General features: G+C 44.4%; 1 protein-coding gene across 1 annotated transcript in view; it reads right to left on the bottom strand.

Moving 5' to 3' along the window:
* Nucleotides 1–23,472, bottom strand: part of GFOD1 (Gfo/Idh/MocA-like oxidoreductase domain containing 1) — a 103,042-nt gene extending 79,570 nt beyond the window's left edge. Inside the window, exon 1 of the mRNA XM_074987669.1 lies at nt 22,759–23,472. Within this exon, the coding sequence (XP_074843770.1) occupies nt 22,759–23,011 (253 nt within the window). The 5' untranslated portion in view covers nt 23,012–23,472. The remainder of the gene's footprint in view (nt 1–22,758) is intronic.
* Between the last annotated feature and the right edge of the window lie 326 nt (nt 23,473–23,798).

The following is a 23,798-nucleotide window of genomic DNA, read 5'->3' as shown; positions in this document are numbered from 1 at the left end:
GCAAGGCTATTGGACGTTTGCCCTCTATGGTTAGTTGTAATAGGAATAGGCATATTTGTTTACGGTGATTACAATCCACAGGCTCTTTTTCCTGAGATCAGAATTTCCAGGTCTGAATATAGCCACCTTGATTTTACTGTCACTTAGATTGAAGAATTCTGCACATCAACTATGTCACTATTTCAGCATAAATTTCTTGTGAATGTCTGCTACTTTGTAGCAGGAAATCTAAATTGACTATGTAGATTAGAAAGACTCTTGAATGCATATAAGAACAGTGTGCTTTCAAAACTCTTATAAAGTATTCTCAATTTTAAAACCATTTCAGGATCTTTATGCAACTGGCTCCTCCACATGATATTGCAAATTCTTGCTCTCATGCATTCAAGCAGAATATTCCCTAAATCTCAGCAATGTATCAAAACAGCCCTTCCGACCTGGTCAATTAGGGCCAGATTGAATCCTCTCTGAACAATGGTCTTCAGTGTAACACTGCATGAATAACTCCTCTTTGAAAGCTGTCCCTCTTCTCTTTCAGAATGGTGGAGTGGATACAAAACCATACTTAAAGTTGCAAGAATTTTTAATGATATATCCTTGGTAATCAGATTCCATATCTAGTATTTAATATTACACTGTACTCTTCTTTTGAATCTGTTGTGAGCTAAATGTCTTTAATCTAGAACTTCCTCTATGGATATGGCTACACAAGAGAGTTTTGTCGACAAAAACTAGGGTTTTGTCTACAAAACTCCTGGAGAACTTACAAACAAAATGCATTTTGTTAACAGAAACTGTCAACGCAAAAGTTGTATAAATGCTCCGAGGGGCCCTTTTGTCTACAGAGTGGATCAAATGTTCGGTCCGCTTTTATGTGTAGATGTGATCTGTCAACAGAAGTTCTTTCGGAACATTTCTTCTGACAGCAACTTCTGTAGACAGATGCTTCTAGTGTAGATGTCAAATTAGCAAAATGCATGGAACATCCACAAAGGGAAGCTGAGTGTGGCTGTTTATAAGGTTTTTTCTCCACTGTTCTATTTTGTGCTAGGTTATTAACAAGTATGATCATGATACAATGTGACTCAGCTGTAAATTACCTTGAGCTCAGTAGCTGGTAAAGCTATATCTCCATCTTCTCAGTGCCCTGTACCTACTCTGCCCCTCCTTGTTGCATTTTTATGCCCAGTACTAGTGCAAAAAAAAGTGAACATCACAAATGAAATCAGGTCTGTAACACAGAAAAATGCCCTGAACTGATTCTTAACAACTTTTAACATTTAAGCAGTTCTAACTATGCAGCAGATCTAAACTTGCTTGTGTTTGGCAGAGCTTTTTGGTCAAGTGGTAGTCTCAACCAACATTATACACTTATTTGCTATTAAGCTGTTTGTTTTCCAACATACAAGCTGCTCAGATCAGTCCAGAAATGTACTGCCTCCTTTGCAAATGAAGAGGAAAAGCTTTTTAAGCACAGAAAGGACCAAATCATATAAGCTGCGTCTACACTAGCAAGTTATTTGGAAAGATTTTTTGAAAGAAGGGGGCTCTTTTGAAAGATTCCGCAGAGCATCTACACACAAAAAGTGTTCTTTGGAAAGTAAATCAAAAGAATGTGGTGCTTCTTTCGAAAGTGCTCTTCCTTTCCCGTTTCAGGAAGAGCACCCCCTTTCAAAAGCTTCTTTTTGAAAGAAGACATGTGTAGACACTATGCAAGCTCTTTTTTTCGAAAGTTTAGTCCTCATGGGCCTCATTTTTCGATCCCTGTCCTGTTCTTTTGAAGGAGCAGGGGCAGTGCGGACTCTGTCTTTTGAAAGATCAGATGACTCTTTTGATCTGCTTTTTTGTGTGTGGACGCTCTCTTTCGAAATAAGTTCTTCTGGAAGAACTTCTTTCGAAATATCTCTGTGGTGTAGATGTAGCCACACTGAACAACACAGAAACCTCATTAAAAATATACACTCTGGTAGCTGCAGAGCCATCATTGCTGGTAGCAAGCTGATTTAATAACATTGTTGCTACAGCCATTAAATCAGGTCCAAATATCATGGGAGCGGGAGTCAACAGAATTGCCAAGACCCTGGTGAGGGAGCAGGGGAGAGTTCTATTCTCCCAGAAGGAGTGGGGCCTCAGGTGGAAGAGGTGGGGCTGGTGGCACCCCACCCCCACCAACCAGCCCTCAACACTGCCCAGCCTGCACTCCACCATCGCCAGCCAGCCTCAGCCCTGCCTGGACCGCACAGACTGGGGCTCTGACAGTAATTTCAAGGGCCTGGGGCTCTGGCTGCTATCATAGAATCACAGAATACTAGAACTGGAAGGAACCTTGCGAGGTCATCACGTCAAGTCGCCTGCCTTCATGGGAGGACCAAGCACCATCTAGTCTATCCCTAACAAATATCTGTCCAACCTGCTCTTAAAAATTTCCAATGATGGAGATTCTACAACTTCCCAAGGCAATTTATTCCTGTGCGTAACCACTGGGACCCTTAGCAAGTTTTTCCTAACTTCCAACCTAAACCTCCCTTTCTGCAATTTAAGCCCATTACCTCTAGTCCTATCATCAAAAGTTAAGGGGAAAAAAATTCTCCCTCTTCCTTGTAGCAAACTTTTAGGTTCTTGAAAATTGTTTTCATATTTTCCCCTTTCCAGACTGAACAAACCCAATTCTTTCTTCTTTCAATCTTCCCATGTAAGTCATGTTTTCTAGACATTTAATCATTTTTGTTGCCCTTCTCTAGACCTTTTCCAATCTCTGCACATCTTTCCTGAAATATAGCATCCAGAACTGGACATGGAATGCTCCCGTTGACACTTAGCCAGCACAGAGCAGAGCGAAAGGCTTACTTCTCATGTCTTGCTTACAAGTTAATACAGTTAATACATCTTTTTGCAACAGTGTCACACTGCTGACTCATACTTCGCTTGCGGTCCACTATGACCCTGAGATCTCTTTCTGAAGCACTCCTTCAGAGGCAGTCATTTCCCATTTTGTAGGTGTACTTTGCATTTGTCCTTGTTGCATGTCATGCTATTTACCTCACACCATGTCCCCAGTTTCTCCAGGCCATTTTGAATTATAATCCTATTCGCCACAGAATTTGATGCTGTGTTCATTATGGAGAAAGGAGAGTTTTGTGATTAAAGCAGAGGGATGGAAATCAGGAGACCCTGACTATATTTCTGTCTTAGTCACAACTTTCCAGTGCAACCATGGGTTGTTATCATACTTCCCCTTTTCCAGACTGAACAACAATAATTCATGGATGAGACAATTCACACCTCTATACCACTGTTACTCAATCTGTTCTTCACAGTGTCTTGAGAGGCAAAATACATTGTTGTCAAATGCTTTCAGATCCTTAGGCAGAAGATGCAGTAGAAGTAGGCTCTTCATTTTTATTTGTAATGCTTATTAAGTCTATCAAAAACAAGGTCACAAATCATAGAATCATAGAACACTAGAATTGGAAGGGACCTTCAGAGGTCATTGAGTCCAGCCCCCTGCCCTCATGGTTTATCTAACCTGTTCTTAAATATCTCCAGAGATGGAGATTCCACAACCTCCTTAGGCAATTTATTCCAGTATTTGACCACCCTGACAGTTAGGAACTTTTTCCTAATGTCCAACCTAAACCTCCCATGCTGCAGTTTAAGCCCATTGCTTCTTGTTCCATCCTCAGGGGCCAAGAAGAACAAGTTTTCTCCCTCCTCCTTATGACACCCTTTTAGATACCTGAAAAGCGCTATCATGTCCCGCCTCAATCTTCTTTTTTCCAAACTAAACGAGCACAATTCTTTCAGCCTTTCTTCATAGGTCAGGTTCCCTAGACCTTTGATCATTCTTGTTGCTCTTTTCTGGACCCTTTCCAATTTCTCTACATCTTTCTTGAAATGCGGTGCCCAGAACTGGACACAATACTCCAATGGAGGCCTAACCAGCACAGAGCAGAACTTCTCATGTCGTGTTCACGACATCCCTGTTAATGCATCCCAGAATCTTGGTTGCTTTTTTAGCAACAGCATCACACTGTTGACTCATATTTAGCTTGTGGTCCACTATAACCCATAGATCCCTTTCTGTCATACTCCTTCCTAGACAGTCGCTTCCCATTCTGTCTGTGTGAAACTGATTGTTCCTTCCTAAGTGGAGCACTTTGCATTTGTCTTTACTAAACTTAATCATGTTTACCTCAGACCACTTCTCCAATTTGTCCAGAGTATTTTGAATTTTGACCCTAGCCTCCAAAGCGGTTGCAACCCCCGCAGCTTGGTATCATCTGCAAACTTAATAAGCATACCTTCTACGCCCATATCTAAATCGTTGATGCCAATATCTAAATTTTATGCTAATATCTAAACCTTTTTTCTCATAAGAGTGGGATGCTTATAATCTAAATTATCTTTTTCATGTAGCCTCATTTTGAGTTAGAAAAGAGTCTGGCATAGAAACAGTTTCGTTTTACTCACATATTTCATTTATGTGACATGTTTCACTCCAAATGATCATTGTTTTTTACAAACTTGGGACAATCTCATTGAAATATGTACTCCTGTTGACTTCTCTATGAGGTTGCATCCATGACCACCTTGGATTGAAAAAGAATTAGATAAGTTTATGGAGAATATAGGTTCATCAATTGTTATTAGCCAATGTGGTCAGGGATGCAACCCCAGACTTCGAGTGCCCCTAAACCTCCCTCTGTCTTCCAGAAACTTGGACTGGATGATGGGATGAATTGCTCAAATTGCTTGTTTTCTACCCTCCGTGTGAAGCAGCTGGCCACTATCAGAAGATATTGGGCTAGATCAGGGCTTGGCAACCAAAACAGCAAGAGTCATTTTTAATTAATTCAGCAAAAAACTCAATAATTCAAGAGCCACAATGCATGTGAATATGAGACGTTATTAATAAATAACATCAAACCCTACTTTTTGTAACCCCTACTTTAAGAGCAGCACACACACAATGATGTGTAAATGCGATACACGTTTACTGCAGGATGTTCACAGTTTGTCGAAAATAATCAGGAGAGGTTTTTTTTTGTATTTTTGTTTTTTTTTTTAAACTTTGCAATTATAGTGTCAAGAGCCACAAAGAGAAGTCCTTAAAGAGCTGTGTGCAGCTCCCAAGCCACAGGTTGCAGACCCCTGGGGCTTGTTGGACCCATATGGCTGTTCTCATTGCTTAATTCTCAAACCTATTGAATGAATATTCCCTCATGGTATTTTGAAGCACATCATTGCAAAACTTCTTTCCTAATACTAACTAAGCAACTTCACACAAAGTAACTAATCGCAAAAGACTTGCAGGTTCTATCATGTTAACTTGCTGAACAACTTTCATATTTATTGCATCCAAAGTACTAAAGTAAGCAAGGATTTGAAAAGTCATTCTGAGATGCAAATAATTTTCTGAACTGGCAAAAGATTTCCTAACTAAGATGACATTGCCCTACTGTTTGCATTGTGTTAACAGTCATATTCTTTAGGTCACAATTTGATCTCCGTCCTACCAGTGTATTTCGACAGTATCTCTGCTGATTCAATACAGCTACTTTACATTTACACCAGATAGCAGAGATCAGAATCTGGCTCTCTGTTTTTATGGCTTTTAGCATGCATTAACTCAGCCACGATTGTTAATAGCAATGGAGCACTTTCTGGCTGTCTCATGTCATTTTCTTTCTCATCATATAAAACTGAAGAATTATCTTTATGGACTAAGGAAGGGAAGGGATGGGGAAACTTATAAAATTATAAATTATTTTCACCTTAATTTTGGGATAGATATTTTTCTAATTCTCTTTACATTTTTAAGCTATGTCACTCGAGCAGTCAGGATAACTATGTTCATTGTGTGCTCTTGTTTGATTCCATTGTAAGTGCAGTTTTGAAACTTTGTCTGAAGAAAGCTTTTTTATGCATGTGAAAACTAACACTCCAGGGACTCTCATTACTGCAATAATGACCTCTCTTTTTGGCAGGTCCTGGCAACTAATAATCAGCTGGAGGCACCGAAGCCTGCCAACCATTCATGGGAAGGAAGCGTTGCACTCCCAGTTCCTTACTGCTGATATAAGCCTTGGAAAACACAAAAAATACAAAACGATTATGGTTTTTCAGTCCGCTGGACTCAAGATGTGCGCAGTGCTACTGTGAGGTTCAAGGCATCACTTCTTATCCAGTAGCTAGAAAGTGGGACAGTAACAGAGGAGAGGAGTATTCTATTCCCCGTGTCAAAATAATGGTTTGCTCTTACTGCCAACATTCATTAGTCATGTCCATAAATGTAGTTTGTAAACTCCTTGGGCACAGAGCATGTCCTGATTCTTCTCTAGTTAGCACCCTGCTCATACCTATGTGCTGCATATGTTCATTATAACCCTCCTTGCTATCATTTGCTGAAAGCCATTGTGGGCTTGGTGCTGTGCAAACATAAGGGACCTCACTGTCCCTTCCCTGAGGAGTTTGCAATCTTAGGTCCAAATTTGCCAACTGGATCTGTGTGGGTGATCATGAGTTCAATGTGGTTCCTTCCAACAAGATGGATCCATTTCCAGAACCAGGTCCAAAACCTGGCACACATGATAAACAAATTCAATCATCTACAAGTATAGCTATAAAAAGCACCAATGGGACCCAACCAGAAACAAGGCCCCAGTGTCTACTAAGTTCATAATTAGCAGGTGCAGGCTGACAGTTTCTAGACTTTCGAGGCCCCCACCCCTGCTTTCCCAGCATCAAGTCCTAGATTCCGAGATAGCTTATTTCAAAATAACACAGCTACACACAAAAATGCATTTCAAAATAGCACTTAGCTATTTCGAAATACAGTGTCTACACACATAGAGCCTATTTCGAAATAGAGCCATTAGATGCACTATGGCTAATTTCAAAATAGGCTCTATTCCCCGTCTACATGCCCCTATTTTGAAAGAGGCACCATTCCTTGTGGAATGAGGTTTACCGATTTTGAAGTAAACCAACTGCTATTTTGAAAATTTTTCGAATTAGCGGTCATGCTGTGTAGATGCTAGCATAGTTATTTTGAAATAACTTTGCTGTGTAGCCTTATCCAGAGGCTGCTGCTACACTACCATTCTCCCATCAGAGGTGCCATGGTAATCAAGCAATTGGAAGCAGGCTAATGAGATGCTAACATGCATATTCAGCACCTCATTAGCATAATGATAGCCAGGTGAACAGACTTCGAATTGCAGATTGACGGTGTAGATGGGGGCAGCTTTGAAATAAGAGCCCCACTTCCACATTCCCTTGCTGCCACAGAACTAGATCGGAGTAAGGGAATGTCGAAGTGGGGTGCTCATTTTGAGGCTGCCCCCCCTCTTCACTGTCAATCTGCAATTCAAAGTCTGTTCGCCTGGTGACCATTATGCTAATGAGACACTGAATATACATGTTAGTACCTCATTAGCCTGCTTCGAATAGCCTCATTACCATGGCACCTCCGACAGGATAATGGTAGTGTAGCAGCAGCCCAAGGCTACGTCTACACGTGAAGCCTACATCGAAGTAGCCTATTTCGATGTGGCGACATCGAAATAAGCTATTTCGATGAATAACGTCTACACGTCCTCCAGGGCTGGCAACATCGATGTTCAACATCGACGTTGCGCAGCACCACATCGAAATAGGCGCAGCGAGGGAACGTCTACACACCACAGTAGCACACATCGAAATAAGGGTGCCAGGCACAGCTGCAGACAGGGTCACAGGGCGGACTCAACAGCCAGCCGCTCCCTTAAAGGGCCCCTCCCAGACACACTTGCACTAAACAGCACAAGATACACAGAGCCGACAACGAGTTGCAGACCCTGTGCATGCAGCATGAATCCCCCGCTGCAGCAGCAGCAGCCAGAAGCCCTGGGCTAAGGGCTGCTGCACACGGTGACCATAGAGCCCCGCACAGGCTGGAGAGGCAGCGTCTCTCAACCCCCCAGCTGATGGCTGCCATGGAGGACCCCACAATTTCGACGTTGCGGGACGCGGATCGTCTACACGGTCCCTACTTCGACGTTGAACGTCGAAGTAGGGCGCTATTCCGATCCCCTCATGAGGTTAGCGACTTCGACGTCTCGCTGCCTAACGTCGAAGTTAACTTCGAAATAGCGCCCGACGCGTGTAGCCGTGACGGGCGCTATTTCGAAGTTAGTGCCGCTACTTCGAAGTAGCGTGCACGTGTAGACACAGCTCAAGAGTGTTAACACAAGGGACTTGCACCAACTTGGTTAAATCATTAAACATGTCACAGACTTTAGAATGGACTATGATCTTTGCTGATTTCTTGGAGCTCCTGCAACAAGAATAATAAAGTAGGAAGCATGCTTCTACTCTGGTATTTCATCCTCATCTTGGAGAAAAACAAATCACTTGTTTTCAAATCCTGATTAAAATGATGCTGAACTGTCTTGGCTATACAGACGAGGTACAATCCAAAGCATTTAATGGAAAATACCAGCCTCCTCTACATCAAGAATTTGTCCTGATTTTCAGGCAGTGGCCCAGGTGTCACTAGTTGCATGGGAGTGAATCCCTAAGGCACATAAGATAATATACTGTACCAACTTTCCATTTGCACGAGTGCAATTTCCCTCAGTTTCAAGCAGTAATAAACAGTGCCTATGCAAATTACATCTCATAGAGGTTTGTCTGGTCTGCACTGAGCTATAGCAGTGGTTGTCTGCCAAATGAAAGCAACTCCCTGTGTTATGCAACATCTCCCAATCTAGAGAGTCAACATGCTTTCAAAAGGAAGAAAGCTAAAAGTGGGAATAGCAGGGAGCACGTAAATCGTGAAAGTTTGCTTTTCAAAAGTATGGTAATTGACTTCATTATCTATACATTCCTCCTTAAATACAGGCTGCTCTGAATTCTTCCAAACCCTCAGATCAGAGGCATAGCACAAGTACTTTAGCTACAGAGTTCTTACATAAATGCAGAGAATTGTCCTTTATGTGTACTACGGGGCCCACAAGCACCAAAACATACTGGCTGCAGTTACACTACTGCGATCTGTTGACAGAAGTCACTGTCAGAAGAGATTTCCTGACAAAGCTTCTGTTGACAGAGTGCAGCCACATACAAAAGCCAGTTGTAAGAGCAATCTGCTGTGTCGACAGAGCAGCTGGACTGCCCGGCCACTCTCTCGACAAAACAGGCACCTGGAAGCACAGAGAACAGGGCTGCCCAGTGTCCTGGATGCCCTGTCGAGAGAAGGCCCCCCCCGCCCCCACTGCATCCACACAGTTTTTTGTGGACAGAACCCATCGACAAAGGGCACCCTTCCTCATCTGGTAGAGGCAGAAGGTTGTTGGCGGAAGTGCCGATTTTTGTCAACATACTGTTGACAAAATGCATTTTGTGTGTAGACGTTCCACCAGTTTTGTCACAGTTTTGCTGGCAAAACTAGCTGACGTAGCTGTAGCCGAAGAGAAAAATTCTTCCAGAGTAAGGTCACCAAATGTAACATTGGAATTGGTGAGAGAAGCAGCCACAAATTCAGAATGAAGGCAAAAGGCCATGCAGGCAAGACAAATATCTGGGTAGACTAAGGCATGGTGAGATCTATACATAGTTTCTGTACCCAAATAACTATATCACAGGGTAAGAGGATGATTTGTAGTTTTAATCAAAACAGTTAAATCAGTGCAACTCCTCAAGAGAACATAGATATACTGCAGCATTTCACCAGTAAACCTTATTCCCCTTTGCATATGAGCATAGCTATTGTAAGCACTATTAGATAAGCATAACTGTGTCCACATGATTGGTATTTTGCCACTTTAATTACGCCCATGTATTTTGTGCGCAAACATGGCCTTGGGCTATGTTGAATAGCAGAACTAAAAACAACCTCTGTTATAATTGTAATACCAGCTGAACCTCTCTAATCTGGAAATCTCTCATCCGACATCTGTAATCCAGCATTATTTTAGTCAGCTGGATGACCATTTGTCATGGATCTGGCCAAGCTTCCCCGGGTATAAAGTTTGTTTACAGCCACCAGTTCTGGCTCTCAGTGTTCTGTGCTGTTTGTTAGCTGTAATTTACCCCTAAATGTCTTCTAAGAGCCCAGTAAGCAGTGAAAATGTTGGTAATGTGCTAGACATTATTGACCTCCCATGATCCAGCAAATTCTCTCATTCAGCACTGGTCAGGTCCCAAGGGTGCTGGATTAGAGAGGCTCAACCTACAGTACTAACTAATAAAACACTTTGGGTTTGTCTACCCTAACCCCCTCCTTTGGAAAGGGCATGTAAACGAGCTAGATTGGTGAATAGTAATGAGGGGATGCATATGCATATGCAGCACCTCATTAGCATAATTCTCACCATGTAAACTTCAAAGTCGCTAACTTCAAAGCGCCAGCAAGGCATGTATCCGTGGGCACTTGGAAGTACCCATGCAATTTCGAAGTTCCCTTACTCCTAAAATGTTTTGGGAATAAGGGAGCTTCGAAGGTGTGTGGGTAATCCCAAGTGCTTGCAGCTACATGGCATGCCGGCGCTTTGAGTTAGCAACTTTGAAGTTTGCAAGGCGAGAGTTACGCTATTAGTATGTGTGTAGGCCCTTTTATTTGCAGAGGGGTAGCTATGTTAAAAAAAATAACAAGGTAGCATCTGAAGTGGGTTTTTGCCCACAAAAGCTTGTGCCCAAACAAATTTGTTAGTCTTAAAAAGGTACCACAGGACTCTTGCCTGGTTCTTTTATTGCTATATGTTTTCTGTGCAACACTTTTACTTTAAGAATAAATGTGCTTGCTTAAAAATGGCTCAGTGGTCATTTATATCTGAGCACAATTACACTGCAGAGAAAGCAAAGCACAGACACTGACCAACTTAGGCAATCTAGCTTGTTGGGCAAACCTCAGCAGGGGTGCACCAGGAACAGTTGGGGCCCTGGAACAACACAGTCACAAGGAGCCCCCCAGTACATTAAAATATAAATGTAACATAATTATTTATGATTTCAATCTATTCGTACTTATTACTACTCATGATGCATGATAAAATTACACTTAAATTAATTTCAAAAGAAGAATGACCTGGCACATTTCTTTTGTTCCACTAAAGCGAATTGTTTAAAGAAATGGAGTTATGGAGACTTGGGGCCCCTCATGCCTGGGGGCCCTGGGGCAATGGCCCCTTTTGCCCTTACATTAATCTGTCACTGAACCTCAGTCAGGAGTGGGAGAAAGAAATGGGTCTATACTGAAGAGACGTGATGACTAGGGAGGGGTTCCTTTCCTGGACTGCGACGGGGAAATATAGTTGCACTTGCCCTTAACTGTGACAGCATGAATGCATCGAAAAGATTCCCTAGGACAGACAAGGCTCCAGGATGCATCTACATTAAGACTTTTCACATCATTGACCTTCAATGAGTAAAGCTTTGCCAATGGTAATGATGACAAGGAAAAAATCTGTCACTGTCTCCACTACTAACACAGGTGGAGCTGGACTAGTGCTAGACCAATGATGCAAAAAGTGCTATGTTCAGAGAAAGACTTCTAAGTACATCTTCCCTGCTTATGGCTTGAGTAGACACACCTGCCCAACCTTTAATATAGCTGATGGTGTGGTGGCATAAGCCTGTACTTGGGCCAGTCACCCCAGTAAAAGTCTGCTCAGCACAAGGGTAAGTGCTCAGGTGGTTAGGCCATGTGGAATATCATACTGCAAGGTCTTCACTACTAATATTACTTGTTCTAGCAAGTTACCACAGTATGTCAAACTGTGCTACAGCCATATCTTTACAACAAAGATATACTCAAAGTCCTGGCCTACATAAGAAATTTTGGAAAACACAGCACCAGTGGCAGTATGTTTGCTCCGCTACCCCAGTCATTGTAATGAGAATGGAGAGTGTTTTATGAAATTTACAGTAAATAAATTTACTGTACTAAGAATTCATCCAATGTCCTAAAATGCTTGTAGAACACTTTGGGCCTGAGCCTCCATTACTTTTATTGACTAATGTATGGATAAATAATAGCATTTTACATATACTAGTATGCATTAAGCACCAATAACATAAAGCACAAATACTGTAATAATGTCACAGATTAAACTGAACGATACCATAATTCTCTTCACTTATGCTAAGTAAACCACAATTCCTTGGATTTGCTGAAGTAGGCATTTGGCATAAGCAGAAAGGAAATTTGTCAAAATCAAGAAACATTCATACTACGTCTTAGTACAAGCTAGGGAAATACCTTCACAAATCAGCACCTGAAATGCTAGGATCCAAAACAAAGATATGGAAGGAACAGAATAACAAGTTACAGAACTGGAACAAATCAGGTTGGAATTTAGTGACCTATAAAGGGGTGTAACTTGTAAAATCATACAAATAATCTCAGTTGAAATGTGTAACTTTAGGAACATAGCTTTTGCATATGGTCAATGTAATTTTGCTGCACAGGATTGCTCTCCAGAGACTGGTATTGCATAGAACTTTTTTTTTTCCTGTCCCACATTAATAAACCTGACGCTGGTTAATTAGTCTCTTGGGTATATTTCATAATAAACCAAAATGTGGTCAAACAATTGACTATAAAATTTATTAACACTTTATGCCTTCATTTACAATCAGACAAAATGCTACTATTCTGACTTGGTACAGTTTTACATTGACTTTGCACTGACATGATGATTTCACAAAGATGAATCAGGTCTGATAGTTCACATACATGCAAGTGTATTATCTGTTCTGTAAAGACTTGTCTATACACCAGTTGTACCCCTTTTACCGCCCTGGTACAACAGTAGTACAGTACAACCCTGCTAGCATGGTTACAGTTATTTCCATACGAAAAGGGAATATGCCATATGAGTCCTTTTATATTGATATAAATTCAGATAAGGGGTTGTACCAGCATAACTATTTGAGTTAAAAAAATCATACCCTTAACCAAAATAGTTATACTGGTACAAAATCTGCATGTAGCTCAGGACTAAGAATGGGTTGGAACAGACAATGCTCCGCAGGTCTAAGAACTGCTTCAGTCAAAATTATTTCCCTCCGAACTGGTTTAATGTCAGTGTGGAGGGGAGCTAGCTAAAACAGTGCAACTATTTTGCCTGTTACTGCCCTGCTAGTCTTCTGAAGCCTTTGGATTTCTGGGAGTGGTTAAACCAGGAACTGTGGGATTGGTACTGAGTGGGCACTGTAAATTAAAGGGTTTGGAGCAGCACTAGTTTGGACAAAACTGCATCAACTCAAACCAATTCAGCAGGATTAAAATGAACTCAGTGAACTGTGACTAAATTGGCTTGATACCACTGATTCAGTTATACCTGGTGCGATTCTCTAGGATAGAAAATAACTTTTCATGATCTTGCCAACAAGTGAACAAGACAGTGAACTCAAAGCCTTGTCTACTCTAGAAATCCCACTAGGGCTACTCCTCCTCCTAGACCTAGAGTAACTAAACCGCACGGAGCACCAATAGGATTTGTCCCCCTAAAATTCTGTAATGTAGATATTATCAAAGACAGATACAGAGAAAACAGGATAATGTGGCAAATCCAGAGAAGTATCCAGGATCTGAGGGACTGAAAGGAGAGAAGACGAAGGAGAAAGGGTTTTTGTTGGTGTTCAAGCACAAGTCAGGGTTCATAAGACATCAACAGCTCACAACTAGCCACTGTTGTTATGAACTCATTACTGCAGCTATTGGGTTAGGGATCATATGCAGTAGTATTATCCCTGAGCAAATCTGCACCTTAACAAGAGCACAAGCCTGCCACATTGCAGTAAGAGGTTTGCTTGAATAATGAGGAAGTTGAAGGACTGAATGATTGAACCATATCACTAAAAGAGTGAGGTTTTTTTTCCTGTAATTTACACTGTTAGTTCAACTGATACTGAGTATGTACAGCTGATGGGTAATGTATTGTTTGCTTTGATCTCCTTGTAGGTTGCTTGTGCAAAATGGATACCAGGCACAACTCTCCTGACTTTGCTTTTTAAAGGTGGATTGCTTTTTGTCTCTCTTTCTCATTTGTCATATGATTGACATAACTCAAGTTCAATATTCTGCAAAGTCATCTGTTTATCAGGAACAAGATATTCCATTCAGTGTCCTTGCTGCTGGTCTACATTTATACTGACTACAGCAGGACATATATTACATTGCCATTAATAAATAATTATGTTGTTTGCCTTCACAGAGCCTCTCATCCCAAAGGACCCCAAGCCTCTTTATAGACAATGGATCAAGTTCTACCACAGTTACGACTACGCAACTGCTTAACAGGGTTAAATGGGTATAAAGGAAGGTGCAAATTAATTATACATTAGATTCATGAATCACTTCACTATTACAGAAGTTACCTCTATCCCTACAGCAGACATGCTGCCGGTATTTTGGTACCAGAATGAGGTCCTGACCTGGCTGGTCTAGGTGCTATTGCAAGATAAATGTTTAATAATGTTTAGACTATATTCCTGAGAAATATATTGTAAATGCTCAGAGCATAGCAGAGTGTTTAATCTACATAATGTGACATGAGAGAGGAGGCGGAGGCAAAGACCTTGTCAGAGGAGTTGGGGTGCGACTCCCCTTCCACAGTGATGTATTTCCAAAATACCTGATACCAGATGCATTCAAAAGGCAAAACCTTCACTGGGAGCAAGTCATCACTGGCAGGGGTAGTTTAGCAGCACAGACAGCGGGGCCGGCCTAGCTCAAAATAACCTATACAATTTGTGCTGCACAAATTACGTAAGTTATTCCAACCTATCTTATTTCGAACTCGGTGAGGGCTACACAGCACCAAGGTTCAAAATAAGGGGTTATTTCGAACTTCCCAGTAACCCCTATTATACAAGGGTTACTGGGAACAAAACACCACGCTCAAAGTAGCCCACTGTTTCAAGTGTGGTGTTTGGCTGCAGGGTTTCTATTTCGGGATACAAATGTATCTCAAAATAGAAACCATAGTGTAGCCTTAGTGTGGGTGAATTCTAGCAGAGACAGACAAATTGCCCCAAATCTCCTTTAAATTTACTGATGACATTTTAACAAGGATTAGCCCAGAACCACCTCAGGTACAGCCATGGGTGTCATGCAGCTGCTGTTTAGTAACACTACACAACAGTAACACTACACAACAGTTTCAGCTCCGTACTGAAGAATATAATATGTATTGTGTAACCCACACACCTGCTGGATGTGGTTTACACGTTCCATGTAGTGTCACCTAGACCAGTGTTTCTCAAATGCTTTAAGACCATGGAACACCAAACAATATTTTTTATGTGGAACACCTATGAAAATCTTCAAAACAATTGTAGTCAGACAAAACAAAAACAAAACAAAACAAAACAGCAGCAAATACAGTAAACCCTTAATTTAATGGACTAATGGGAGAGGGGTGTCCCTTAACACTGGAAAACTGTTATATCTGAATGGTTATTCTGGATGATGATGCACTGACCTTCCCACCCCATCTCTCACTCCTGTCCTCTACATATCTCTTCCCTTCCCCCCATCCTGCCCCGTTCTTCCCCTCACACCTCCATCTCCCTCTCCCAATTACCAGGAGAGGAGCTGAATGTCAGTCTGGCTCCTTACACCTCCTGCAGCTCTCAGTGCTGCGGCTTCTCCAGCCCCCGGCTCCAAACTGCCTGTGCAAGGTAGAGAGTGGCCGCCCCCAGCCTGACAGTGGGCAGCAGCCTCCAACACCATAGCTGTGTCTACACGTGCACGCTACTTCGAAGTAGCGGCACCAACTTCGAAATAGCGCCCGTCGCGTCTACACGCGTCGGGCGCTATTTCGAAGTTAACTTCGACGTTAGGCGGCGAGACGTCGAAGTCGCTAACCTCATGAGGAGATAGGAATAGCGCCCTACTTCGACGTTCAACGTCGAAGTAGGGACCGTGTAGACGATCCACGTCCCGCAACGTCGAAATTGTGGTGTCCTCCATGGCAGCCATCAGCTGGGGGGTTGAGAGACGCTGTCTCTCCAGCCCGTGCGGGGCTCTATGGTCACCGTGTGCAGCAGCCCTTAGCCCAGGGCTTCTGGCTGCTGCTGCTGCAGCGGGGATTCATGCTGCATGCACAGGGTCTGCAACTCGTTGTCGGCTCTGTGGATCTTGTGGTGTTTAGTGCAAGTGTGTCTGGGAGGGGCCCTTTAAGGGAGCGGCTGGCTGTTGAGTCCGCCCTGTGACCCTGTCTGCAGCTGTGCCTGGCACCCTTATTTCGATGTGTGCTACTGTGGCGTGTAGACGTTCCCTCGCAGCGCCTATTTCGATGTGGTGCTGCGCAACGTCGATGCTGAACATCGACGTTGCCAGCCCTGGAGGACGTGTAGACGTTATTCATCGAAATAGGCTACTTCGATGTAGGCTTCACGTGTAGACGTAGCCCATGGCTGCTGCTCAGCACCACTGCAGACAGCAGCAGCCAAGTGCCGATATGCTCCATGAACATGGGGCTAGGGAAGGACAGCTCCTGTGCTACAGACCCTGCTGCTCCCAGCTCTTCTGGCCCTACTGGCCCCAGCTGCTGCAGTGCCCCTCCAGCCCCAGCAGGCCCAGCCACTCCGCCACCTCCTCCAGCTCCAGTGGCAGCTCAGGTGAGTCTCCAGCATTTATTTGGTAGGGGAGGGGGCTGGCAGACAGTGTCCATTATTTCCAGAGTCCATTATACCGGGGTCCGTTAAATCGAGGGTCTACTGTACAGTAAAAACAAAACAAAGTAATTTAAGCAGGTGCCATAGCAATGAAGACATAACATCGTGTGTGGTTCTAACAACAGAAAATATTTACCACCAGTGTATTTCTCCATACGCTCGTGGCACACCTGCAAGTTGGTCACAGAACACCAGCATTCCAGGGAACGTAGTTTAGGACACAATGAGCGAGACCACTAACACAGAAAAAGACAGCCCATTCCCCCGCACACACCTTCCCCCCAGCCTTAGCTGCGAGCCAGCTGGCTTTTAGCTCAAAGTGTAGAGGCTCCTCAACTAAGCTCCAGAGGTCCCAGGTTGGAATCTGCCTGTCAGTGGTTACAACTGCAATGTCGGAATTCATGCAGACACTTTTTAACCGGGTGGAAAGTTCAAACTCTTTCCATAGGGATAAAATCATGGTAGTACCAGTAACTCTTCTAGTGCTGAATGCCAACAAGAGTTCAGAAAGCATGTTGTCTGTCTGTCTAGACTTGCTGTGCCCATGTCTCCTATCCCTGTATTAGAACCGGTTTTATATCAAGGGTGTGCTGATATTGCAATTGTAGGCAGGCGGTGGAAGAGCAAATTACTTCCAGCTCCTGGAAACAGAACATAGAAGCAGGTTGGGGCAAGTGCTCAAAATGGGTCAAGACCAGTGAGAAAAAAGAGAGTTCATATAAAATACACGTTGAACCTCTCTCATCTGGCACCCTCAGGACCTGACCTGTGCTGGACAAGAAAATTTGCCGGACAATGGGAGGTCAATATTTTCTAGCACATTACCAACACTTCCACTGCTTACTGGAATCTTACAACATACTTAGGGGTAAAATACACCTAACTAACAGCACAGAACACTGAGAGCTATGACTGGCAGCCATAAACAAACTTTATGGAAATGCAGGAAAAATGACCACACCCAAGATAAGTGGCCGTCTGGCTAAGTAAAATCATGCCAGATTACAGAGTTTGCCAGATGACAGAGTTCTGAATTAGGGAGACTCAACCTGTGATAAAATGGGCCTCCATAGCCATTCAAGGCTTGATCTATCTTTATTCAAGAAGGAAACCAACTGTAAGATTATTTCTTCATTTGGTTTTTGTATTATCCTAACATCCAGAATGCCCAGTTCACACTGGGTTTCCACTGTACAAGGTATGTACAAGCAAAGGACAAGGGATGGTCTCTGTGATTTAAATACACAAGGCAAACAAAAGTGGTTTTACGATCCCCATTTTACAGATAGGAACCAAGAGTTTGATTATTTTTTTCCACATAGAAGCTGGATTCAGACCAGCACCTCAATGTCACAGGGGTCACTGAACAGCCTTGGATTTGAAACAATTGTTTGTGTGTTTCTAAAGTGGGCTGAGCCATCCAAGGGCTGGGCGGCCCTAGCCCTTTGCCTGCCACCATTCTAGGTCTAGGGGCAGTTGCATCTGCAGGTCAAAATGGTGGAAGCCTGGTGAAGACAGGGCACGAGAATTGGGGTTAAACCATACAGCTGTAAGGACACCCACACCCATCTACATCAGAACTGTCTTCAAGGACCTGTATCAAAAACAGCCCAGCGGTGGGGAAATTCCCAATGTAAAAGGGCCCTAGAGATAACAGCAAAAAGCCAAGTAACCAATGCCTTCTTCCTTCCCGTTCCTCGAGCTTTTAATTCTTAGTAACAAAGCATTTCAAACTGAAAACAAAACACCCTACTATTGCAGGTGAAAGATGTTTCCTTAAAAATTATTGCTACACAGAAATAGACAAGAGGTAAAAGAAAGGTGTACTTCCCCTATAGCTGCATTACAGAGTTGCAGCAGCAGCAAGATAGACCAGAATGGATTTCTGTATACTGTAGTTTAGTCCAGGAGAAACTCTTATGTCCCTCCAAATTCACTGACATAATCCAGGACAACATTGGGGGTGTGGGTATCAGTCCTTGAGAAGACTAATTCATTATTTAAACTTTTAGGTATCACACAAAATCCTGTCAGTGCCTATCTTGCAATACAAATGTTTTTTTTGCCACCAAAGGTGAAGCATCAAGAGAGAAACAAAGTGAAAGTGAAGACTAGATAGGATCCATTTGTCACCTGGCTGTCAAGTTCCACTAGGTTATATTGGCACTTCTCCAGAGAAGGAACTTTGAGCCCCATTTCACCAGCTCATGGAAGATAATCATATGGCCCTCCTTATTTCAGAAATAGTACACTCTACCCTCCAAAAATTGAGACTTCAATGACTCAAAGAAAATTATCACTATCTAGGCCATTTTACTGTATTCGAATCCATAAGGATTTTCATTTTTGCAGAATTAATGGCTCAGTTAAAAATTAAACTGTTCCAAAAAGATCACTTTGAAAAGACTGAGGGAAGGAAGGGCTAATACATAAAAAGATATTTCTGCAAAGAATGCTTTTAACATTTATATCTTCTATTGCATGCCAGTACCTTATATCACACTCAGCTTTCCTACATAGCCATCCTTTCTCATTTTTCTTTCTTACCTATTTCACAGCCATTGCAATATAAAACTAATACTTACAAATAGTGAATTGCAGAAGGGCGAGTCAACCAGAGACATATGAGAGTGGGAGAGGTAATCTAAATCAGTTATGTGAAAACATCCTTTTCTTTTTTTTGAAAATGTAGCCTGGATTTATTTTGCCAGCATCATCAATAATTTCACCACAGCTCTGGAACTAATGTTTGCTAGTTAACTGCTGCTACATATACATAAGATGAACAGAACATGATGTTCATTCAAAACTACTACTTTCCTTTTGGATTTCACAGACTCATATCATACAGCAGATCCTCACTCAGACTCCAGTGCATGTGTGGAATCCTATTTTGTACTACAGGGTTGCAAAAAAGAGACACAGCCAGATACAACCAAGCACAGGGGGCAAGAAAAACATCTTAGTAAAGGAGCAGTACATTAAGCAGGAGTGGATGGAGGCGTGGAAGGTGGGATAGTCCATCTGCAGGACTTTGCCTGCCAAATTCTACAGACTTTACATTAGGTCAAATTTGAGGTCTAAAATCATTATATTGTTTTCGTAACTCTATGGCAATTAACATTCTCTGGAAAATTTAGATCTACATTATAAAACTATTAACTTGTGCTTTTGCAGGCAAAGCAGAAATAATAGGCAATCCTGAAAAAAGTTGAAGGCTTGCTGGAAAGAAGGATCAGTTCTTTTACATAACCACAAGACCGTTTCTGGTCAGAGATACTAAAACATTGTGGCAAAGCTTGTGCTGCAGATGCTTGTGCTATACCTGGCTTGTGAACAAAAAAATAAAAGTTTTTTAGACCTGGTACTCAGCTCTTTCTTTAAAGACTGAAAATGCCCATAGGCACTAGCATCACTAAAGATAGGTCAGTAAGCCTTCTAGTAGCAATGTAATACTGTACCATTATGGTGCAATACAAAGCCACAGCAAACAGCCCACAGAACTGCAGTAAGAAACTAAGCAGCCACTATTTGTCACTATTTATTACCTTTGTCAGTTACAAAGATGACTCATCAAATTTTTCCCCTAATCTACATTCTGTCATTTACATTTAGAGATCCACTGTCTGATCTCAGTAACACTGGTATCAGCCTGAGAAAAACTCCACTAATTTAAACTTAGATAGAAAAATACATATTTCACATAGAAGGCCACAAAGTTAGGGTGATCCCCACAGTCAGAGCTTTCTCTTACATAGGCACCTACCCCAATTTTTCATATTTGCTCTCTGGTCACCCTACATCATGGTTTCCCAAACTGGGGGGCGTGCCCCACTGGCGGGGCATGAAGAAATTCCAGGGGGGACGCGAGGCAATCCAGCCCCCCCATGATTCCCCCCACCTGAAAAAAGATCTGGCCTTTGCTTCCGGCTCTCAGACACTGCGTTTTTACATGGGTGACCCAGTGCAGCTGCTGTAAAAAGCAGGCAACTGGCAAAGACCCGCATTGGAGTTAGCTGCCTCCTGCAAATGAGAGTGAGTGTGGGCTGGGGGGGTAGGAGGAGAATGGGGTTAGATGAGGGGTTGGGGGTGCCTGGTTTTGTGGGAGGGCAGGGGAGGGGCTCGGGTGGGTGGCTTTCAGGGCTCGCAGGGCTCGGGTGGCCGGCCAGCTTGTGGGACTCATGGGGCTCACGCGGCTGGCCCTGGCAGAGCAGGGCTTGGGCAGCTGGCCTCAGCAGCTTGGGTGGCTTGGGCTGGTGGGCTGGTGATTGGCCCTAGAAGCACAGGGCTCGGGTGGCTGGTCCCAGCAGCATGGGGCTCATGCGGCTTGGGATGGCGGGTGGACAGCTGGTCCCAGCAGCATGGGGCTCAGGCAGCAGGCAGGTGCACGGCTGGCCCCGGCAGCTGGCAGGCGAGCTGGTGGTTGGCCCCAGTGGCATGGGGCTCGAGGGGATGGCTCTGGCACCATGTTTCAGGTGGGTGGGCAGCTGGCATGGGGCTGAGGCAGCTGGCCAGCAGGGGCTGCACCAGCCAACCACAAGGGACCAAGAAAAATTATTTGTACTTATTTTTGATTTTAAATAACATTTTTATATCAAGCTTTTGTGTTTATTTTAAATTACGAATTGAATTTTTTGTTAACAGGGTTTGGATGATGGTAAAGAGGAGGTGGGGGGCATGAGGGTTCTCAAAAATCAAAAGGGGGGCATGATGCCAAAAAGTTTGGGAACGACTGTCCTACATGAAGTCAATGGGGGTAAATCCAATTTACAAAGTGTAAATGAAAGCAACATTTGGGCCACAGCTTTTACACATGTTTAAGTACTGTATAATTAAATCCAAAGATTATTTTTATAAACATGCCTATTTTTCAGTCCCTTCTTTCTACATGTTTGTTGATTCAGTCTCCTGTGAAAAAAATATTTCCTTTATTGTCATCGTTTCCTCATTGCTTTCCTGCTTTGCATCTGTTAATCCTTGTGCCCTGCTCAGTTTATTTTTTAGGCTTATTGTGTATAGGACACAAGCTTTCAACTCTGCAAGGTACTACACTGTCACAACACAAAGAGTAAATGGTGAACGGTTTCTCTGGTATGGTGTTATGCACCCAGGAAAACTCCTAATTATTTTCTCCCTCTTCTCATTAAATAGATATGTTCCTCCATTTTAGACACTATCAGGGGCTGATTATGACAGGTGCTGAGCCATCCTATCCTCGAAGGTATTCACCACCTCTCAGGATGAGGCCTGCATTGATGAAATCCTGGTAAACTTCTACCTAAGTCAACTGGCCAGAATTTTACCCTATACTGTTTCAGAGTAACTAGTTTCAGCATCAAGCATTTAAAAGTAAACTCTTTCACCACTTGGAAAAAAAGAGATCTGGCAAAGAATGCTTTCTAGAAACTGGCAGTATGATGCCTTAGTGAGGCGTCTGATACAAATGACTGACTGGGATACAAATGACATCTCCAAATCCATGCACCCAAATCTCAGAGACAGACACAGCTTCAATACTCCCAAATTTTAGCACCAAATAATCTCAAAATAATCCTAAAATACCAAAAACTGTGCTTCAGTAACTCCACCTCCCCAGCAGGGCTTCCTACATCCTGCAGCCCGTCTCCTCCAAAGAGAGGGAGACAAACACAAACACTGCAGAGTCAACACGCTCAGGCTTCCTCTCTGTCTCTCGTACAAACACACGCTTCCCTAGCCGAGAGACACACCCGGGACTCATGGGCAGCGTAAAGGATTCAGCGTGGAGGCAGGAGCAGCACAAGGCTCTCCGGCCCGGGCTCGGTGAGGCTGGAGAGCGTTTCGGAGCTCCCCCTAGCTCTGTGCACAGTTACAGGGCACGAGCACAAGCCAGCTCAGCCCTCACCTACACACACGCGCTCCTTGATTTGTTTACGCGGGGGAGGCAGGGGCAGCTCCCAGGGGAGACCTCCACGAGTGCAATGGGCGACCTCAGATGCTCCTCTCGCCCCAAGCCACTGGGATCCCGGCCACCCCGGAGATGCTCCCCGAGCCGCTGGGAGAGGGGGAAGGGGAGAGTGGCCCAGCAGGGAGGAGAGGGGACGCACTCACCCAGGGTTTTGACCGCGATCTGCCGGGTGAGCGGCGGCGGCAGGTTGATGCAGACCAGGTCCACGTCCTGGTGCAGCAAGACCTCGTCTATCCGGCTGGTGTAGAAGGGGACGCTCATCTCCTTGGCCAGCTCCTCCGCCTCCTCCTGCGTCCGGCCCCAGATCGCTTTCACCGAGAAGCCCTCGTCCTTCAGCAGCGGGATGATGACCCGGGCGGTGAGGCTGGTGCCGAAGACCCCCACGCCGGGCAGCATGGCTGCTGCGCTCCGCCTGGGCTGGCCGGCCCGGCGCCCCTTCCCGCGGCGGTGTGCGCGGGGCCGATCCGCGCGGCAGCCCGCAGCGCCGCCCGCCCAGGGGCGATCAGACCCAACCCGGCGCCGCCGCTGCCGCTGCCGCTGCCGCCCTGGCCGGGGGAACTCGCCGCCCTCCAACCCCGCAGCAGGGGCCGGCCCGCCGCCTAGCAGCTGCTCCCCGCTGCGCCCCGCGGCGCCCGGAGCGGCTCAGCAGCGAAGCAGCAGCCCCAGACGCTCCCCTCTGCTTGCCCTCCATAGCCGGCTCATCACACAGCCCGCGGAGCCTCCCTTCCCCGAGCCCGGCTGCTCTTCCCCCGCCTGCGGCCGGCCCGAGAGAGGGCCGGGCAGCCAACAAGTTGTAGGGCGAGGAGTGGGCGGCGGCAGCAGCAGCCTGGACATTAATCTGCATCTGCCATGTTCGCCGCCGAGCACCGCTCCCGAGCTCCGTGAGAAAAGGAGGAGTTTTTCCTGTCACCTACCGCTTTCCTGCAACGCCCTCTCTAGAGCTCCCGTGTCATTGGCCGCCACGCTGGGTCCTTCCCACGGTGCGACCGCAACATCGCAGCAATTGGCTGGCAGGCGCTTGGCAGGGGGCGGCAGAGGGCTCTAAGTGGGGCAGGGGGGATGTAGAAGCAGGCAGAAGGATGGGCATGGGTTATTACTGTACCTCGCTCCTACAAGGCTAAGCTTGCTCAAGTCCTCCCCCTGTCCTCCTCCTGCATCCCTCTCCCTTGGGTGGGGGTGGGGG

This window comes from Carettochelys insculpta, chromosome 2 (assembly GCF_033958435.1).
Source record: "Carettochelys insculpta isolate YL-2023 chromosome 2, ASM3395843v1, whole genome shotgun sequence".
Lineage (NCBI taxonomy): Eukaryota > Metazoa > Chordata > Testudines > Carettochelyidae > Carettochelys > Carettochelys insculpta.
Note: the sequence above shows the minus strand (reverse complement) of the source record. Positions and strands in the feature narration are given on the sequence as shown.